Here is a 6,475-nt window from a genome sequence, read left to right on the forward strand (position 1 = left end):
TTATAGGAATATTTATGTGTGAATGTGTTTTCCAAAAGATAAATACACTCAGGAGTTGAAAAGCGGAAAGCTTAATCGATCACATATTTCTCGGGAAGAATTTCACCGGAGCATCAATTTGCTCTTACGCTGATGCAAGTTAAATGAGTGACTGAGCAACCGGTTTCACGGTATGTGCACGTAAAATCTGACTTGATCTCTTACTAGCAACTAAACTATACGTGCTTTACTAACAATGTAACTTTTTTTTTTTCATTGACACGTTGTATATTAATTTTGACGCTTCTCTACATAGTGGTGAGCCATATTCAAGGCTGATAATTCACATATGGGAGTAACCCCTTCGTCAGTGCTACTGTAATACCACAGCATTGTAGTTGCTGTTGTTTTTATTTATACCTCCTTGTTTTGACCAGTGTCAACATGACCGAGTGTCAAGGAGATGCAACGACGAGTCCATTGGAGCTCTATGAGCAACTGACAGCACAAGGTGACAAAGTGAGGAGTTTAAAATCTGCGAAAGCTGAGAAGGTAAGTGCCCTTAAACACAAATATAACAAATACAGTCTTTGCCAATGAATATATCGGCATTTATCAGTCGGATCTTACTTTGTAATAATTGCTGGACAACACAGTGGCTCATGTGGTTTGCAGGTGTGTCTCACCCTTTTAGTTTCCGGGGTTCGATTCTTCGCTCACATTCTAAAAACATGCACGTAATGTTAATTGAAGACTGAGGCCTGAGGCTTCAGCTAAACCGCGAAATAACATTTGTAGGAATTGTAAACATGCATCTGAATCTGTGTCACGTGGTATGTATTTTATGATATACAGTATTTCATCATTTCTTTATCGGTGTGTTTCTTCAGACTGAAATCGATGCCGCGGTTCAGTTCCTGCTCAAACTGAAAGTGGAATACAAACAGGTGACGGGTCAGGACTACAAAGCAGGATGTCCACCATCCGAAAAGACACTCAGCTCAGAAAACGGCCTGGCAGCAGACGGCGACAATGATGACGGTGACGATGAAGTTAACCCCTGGAGTGTCTCCACAAACAGCGCAAAAGGAGTTGATTACGACAAACTTATTGGTGAGATCAAATTTGAAAGTAGAAGTTAATCATTAAGGTTGTGCAAAGCAGGTTAAGGCCACTTAAAAAAAAAAGTATTATGTAGCCCCAGTAGTCTAAACACGGCCCTGTTTATATGCATCTCAGAGGGCAGCTAGTTTTCCTCATGCTACCGACTGGAAATGGCCGTTACCTGAATTTATTACAAAATCTTCTGAATTTATACCCACAATGCTCTCTGCGTCTTTTAGTGCGCTTTGGCAGCAGTAAAATCGACCAAGGGCTGGTGGACAGGATAGAGAAAGTGACGGGACAGAGACCTCACCATTTTCTTCGTCGAGGGATCTTCTTCTCACACAGGTTAGTCAGCCTTCATGTCACCTGTGTGGAGTAAATAGACTTGACCAATCTCATCAGAAAAAATTAGAGGCACAATATTTATAGTAGATTGTTTTTTGCAGAGACATGCATCAAGTGTTGGACACTTATGAGAAGCACAAGTCGTTCTTCCTGTACACTGGCAGAGGTCCCTCATCGCAGGCCATGCATGTTGGCCACCTCATCCCGTTTATCTTCACCAAGTGAGTTGGCCAGCACTTTTAATTCGGCAGAGAGCTGGGAAAACATGAGAGAATATTCACAGTTGCACCTCTAAACAATCTAATCCATTTTTGTACCTATTGGCAATCATGTAAGTGGCACAATTATTTCTCAATATGTGATCATGGATAATCAGAACTTCTTAAAACAATATTAAATTTAACCATTTTCAGCAGAAAAAAATGTTATTTTGTTTGTAATGTAATAAAGTATATTTCATGTACAATTAATACAATTAAAACACTTTTTTTGCCATTTGCTGTCAACTGAAAATAGTGTCACATGCTTTGCTCACAGTCGTTTTCTGGATTTGGTCATGTGACATTTGCAAGCTAAGACGATTGGTCGTTACCTGAGCCTTGAGCACATTTTTAGTCGTAGCTAAATGTTTTTAAAGGCATTTAGCTATAGAAAAATAATATCCATCAAAATAAGTATAAACAAAATTGTAACTTTTTGCTGTTAAAATGCCGATATAATTTTAATATAATTTTAGGAAAATTAATCTTCGTTAGCCGCACACTCGTGATATTTTTTACTCCTCTAGATGGCGCTTTTGGTTTAAAGATAAAGGATTGCGCAATAGAAATTGTATTACATTTACACTGCATTTTTAATTAGAGTGCCATCTAGAGGAGCAACTAATATCAAGTGGAAAAATAAGTTAACCTCTTACTAATTTCTTTTGTTTATTTTTTTAGTTTTATTTATATATATATATTATTTTTTTTTTTTTAAATCAACAAATAACCGATCATGTTTTAAATGACTGGAAAGACTTGAGCACCATTGCACTTTCATGGAATTGGTAGCATCCTTGCTACAGATGGCTACAGGACGTGTTCGACGTCCCTCTGGTGGTCCAACTGACGGATGACGAGAAGTACCTGTGGAAGGACCTGACGGTGGAGCAGTGCCACCAGTTTGCGGTGGAGAACGCCAAGGACATCATCGCGTGCGGTTTCGACGTCAACAAGACCTTCATCTTCTCCGATCTCGACTACATGGGGTAGGTAACCGTTACAATAACTGGCGGCCATCTTGTCTCGGCATGTTTTAACTGACTGTTTATTTTTTTTTCTTTCTACGTATCCACAGTGCGTCACCGCAGTTCTACAGGAATGTGGTGAAGATCCAAAAGCACGTGACCTTCAACCAGGTCAAAGGCATCTTCGGTTTTACAGACAGCGACTGCATTGGTAAGAAAAGCGGAATCAAATTCAGTGGTATAATTCAGCTTACGAAACTCCTCGGCAGAAAATTATTGTCTCTAGTAACAAGAGAAAATTTAAGATACAAAAGATGACATTTTTGGCACATGAGACACCAGCACTTGCGCCAATGTGACTAATGTAATACATTATCACAACCAATGATGTGTATTTGTGACAATTTGTGATGCATTTTTATAATTATCAATATGTCAGCTTGCCCACAAACGAGACAAGAGTTTTTTGGATTGATGTCAACTGTGGTCTTCCACTTTTTACCTTTACTCATTTCATCCGCACTTCCCACCAACAATTTACACCATAGAACTAACAAACATAATATTGACATTAGCTACAGCTAACATTGTACATATTCACATAAAAATGGAAAATACCACTTTGGACTGTCGGGTCTGACGTTAGCGTTGTTAGCACATCCTTAGCAATTTAGCAATGACATCACACGGGAAGCACTTTGCAAACTTTGCAAGTTTTTCAATAATGGGATGTAAATTAAAACATGTCTTTTTGTTTTTTGTTTTTTTTTTAATCACAACATGAAACACAATCAACAGAGTCACTGATTAGATTTTTTAAATAATCTTTTTTTTGGAGCCCAACAAAAAAGTTGCTCCAGAGTGTTGCAATTATAGTACAGGGGAAAAAAAGGCAGAAACTGAAGAAGCTAAAAAAGAATAAACAATCATAAATGTAAATTAATCTGGAACATTAACACCGATACCTTGAATATTTTAATCAATCAAAATGTTTTAAAACATTGTGCAGATTTTTTTTCTAAATTCAACGTTCATGATTAATGTGATATCGAAAAAAAAATGTTGACAAGAATTTAGTTTCTAACCTCTGCTGATTCTGCATTGAGAGCACCACAGCACCCCCTTGTGCTGTTGATGTGCAATTGCACTACACAGCGCAAAAACAGCCTGTTTTCCTTCATCCCATTATTTGAAAAGAATTATTGTACGTTAACAGGGCGAGATTTTCTATTGCTATCATTCTGTAGCTAAACTAAAACAAAGAACTTGTGAGCAGGTTTACCATTTAACCGAGCAGCCTGCCCATTTTCCGAGCATATCTGGGAGGATAAACACAATCTCAGAAACGCACGAACATGTGGGAAGATACCTCACTCATATAAGTAACATTCGCTTCGTCTGCAGTTTTTCAAACGCAAGATGATGTGGCCTTTCGCTTTTTCTGTCATCAGAAAAATTTTCTGTATCACTATGAGTGTACACGGCACTCAACAACAAATTAGTGTTGCTATTTCAATGCAATTGCTTCATGAGGGGATTTGAGTCAAATCCACTGAATTTCTAATCTATTGATATGATGAAATATGTCTATCTTAAGTTGTTTCATCATGCCCACCTGCTTCTGCTCCGCCCAGGAAAAATCAGCTTCCCGGCCATCCAGGCTGCCCCTTCCTTCAGCAACTCTTTCCCGCACGTCTTCGGGGACAAAAAGGACATTCAGTGTCTCATCCCCTGCGCCATAGACCAGGTCAGTGTGAGCATAATTCAACAAATTCCACAATGTCTTGAGATAGGAATGAGGTTACTTGCCTATGTTTTTTGAGATGCGAGCTGTCATCCGAATCACTTTGTTCTGGAAAAAAACCGTAATCGCAAAATATAATTAGATTATATTTGACATCTAGCGTACTTTTCTACGACAATGACATTCGGTCCGGCGCCCCCGCAGGACCCCTACTTCCGAATGACCCGCGACGTGGCCCCGAGGATCGGCTACCCCAAGCCGGCCCTGTTGCACTCCACTTTCTTCCCCGCCCTGCAGGGGGCGCAGACCAAGATGAGCGCCAGCGACGCCAATTCGTCCATCTTTCTCACCGACACGGCCAAACAGATCAAGAACAAGGTAGGACTCGTCGTTTTTAAACGGAAAGAATCACGTCGATTTTTGACGGCGATCGTTCGCAGATCAACAAGTACGCTTTTTCGGGAGGGAAAGACACGGTGGAGGAGCACCGGAAATACGGCGGCAACGTAGACGTGGACGTCTCCTTCATGTACTTGACCTTCTTTTTGGAAGACGACGAGAAGCTGGAGAAGATCAGACAGGTGGGAGCAAACTCGACACGGATTGATAATCAAACGAAAACCGACTTAACCGCGCGCCTTGCGTTTAGGACTACACAAGCGGCGCTCTGCTAACCGGGGAACTGAAGAAGACCCTGATCGAAACCCTCCAGCCAATCATCGCCGAGCATCAGGAGCGACGCAAGCAAATCACGGACGAGACCGTCGGGCGATTTATGACACCCCGGCCTTTGAATTTTAACCACTAGCTCGCTTGAAAGAAAAAAAAAAAACATGCAAATATGTTATTTTCAACCGTGGGGTACACCCAAATCCAAATAGCACTTTTTCGGACAACAATCTCGAAGGTTTTTTTTTTTTTTTTTAGGACACGAATTGTCTTATCAATGATTTTCTATTCAACAGTGTGCATGTTTTAATTGTTTAAAGGGGGAAAAAAAGAAAACAGTTTGACTAAAGTTTGTCATGTAACCATCTGAAAACACCACCACAGGAAAATAGCTGTAAATGATTACAATAAAGATGGCAGAAATCCACTTGGCAAAGCTCTTATTGGACACGGCTATGCTTTTCGAGGGCACTGGCTTTCCAACTCGCGTTTCAAGACTGAACTTTGTGAAAACAAAGTTGGGAATGAATGTTAGAGAAATGAATATATTCATTTTAGTTTCACCACTTGATTTCGCTCACAAAACAACTTTTTCGGTTTAATGGCTTTATGACGTCATACTCATGCATTTTCCCTATAATGACTCAAGTACACCATGTTTATGTTTTTTTATGGAATGATTTGGTTTGTTATAAAATTATAGGCTTTTTGCTCGTCACCATTTTTGTGATATTTCGATTGTATTCTAGTAAAAGTGGGGCTTTTTTGACACTTTATATAAAATTAGACGAGTTTATTTTCTTTTATTTCACCTTGTTGGAAAATTGACTTTTTTCCTGGGTGATAAATAATATTGTAAAACTTAATTTTCAGTTCAGCTTGGAGGGATTGTTACCATAAAATCATAAATTAGTGACTTAAAGTGACTACAATTATGCCTAATGGTTATTAATGAAAATATTTCAATTTCAAATATTTTTTTCTTGCATTATTTCACTCACAAAATTAAGACAGTTTTTTGTAAAAGAAAAATCAAACTATCGGAATTATACTTTTGTAAAATGATTGCAAGTTTATCTTTTTTTTATACTATGATATATAGGTCGACTTTTTTCCCTTTTGATTTGTTATTCCCGGCATATTTCATTAAAATATATCTCTGTTCTGTCCAATACGAGACGTTAAAACGATGTTAAATTCTCATTCTTTGCTCTGCGGCTCAACTGAGCGAGCTCCTGCTTGCATGACTTGATTCAAAGTTCAGCTTGGGGAAGCTAGTGAACTATGCCAAAACCTAGTGACCTTTAAATATTTAGTCTAACGCCGTCCCAGTGAACCATTTCCACATAAGAAAACAGTAAAGACTGGCCCACCAGAAATATGAAGCGTACACTTATTGGACC

The 6,475-nt window shown here is 39.0% G+C and overlaps 1 protein-coding gene across 1 annotated transcript; it reads left to right on the forward strand.

Annotated features, from left to right (window-relative positions):
* The first annotated feature begins 94 nt into the window (after positions 1 to 94).
* On the forward strand, positions 95 to 5,499 carry wars1 (tryptophanyl-tRNA synthetase 1). Its single transcript, XM_088433897.1, has 11 exons — positions 95 to 170; positions 417 to 531; positions 870 to 1,092; positions 1,323 to 1,431; positions 1,533 to 1,652; positions 2,498 to 2,680; positions 2,770 to 2,870; positions 4,294 to 4,406; positions 4,608 to 4,781; positions 4,844 to 4,984; positions 5,053 to 5,499. The coding sequence occupies exons 2-11, from the start codon at positions 424 to 426 to the stop codon at positions 5,209 to 5,211; spliced, it is 1,431 nt and encodes a 476-aa protein (XP_088290023.1). The 5' UTR covers positions 95 to 170; positions 417 to 423; the 3' UTR covers positions 5,212 to 5,499.
* The last annotated feature ends 976 nt before the right edge of the window (positions 5,500 to 6,475 follow it).

This window comes from Hippichthys cyanospilos, chromosome 14, assembly GCF_059441005.1.
Source record: "Hippichthys cyanospilos isolate Australia breed blue-spotted pipefish chromosome 14, RoL_Hcya_1.0, whole genome shotgun sequence".
NCBI lineage: Eukaryota > Metazoa > Chordata > Actinopteri > Syngnathiformes > Syngnathidae > Hippichthys > Hippichthys cyanospilos.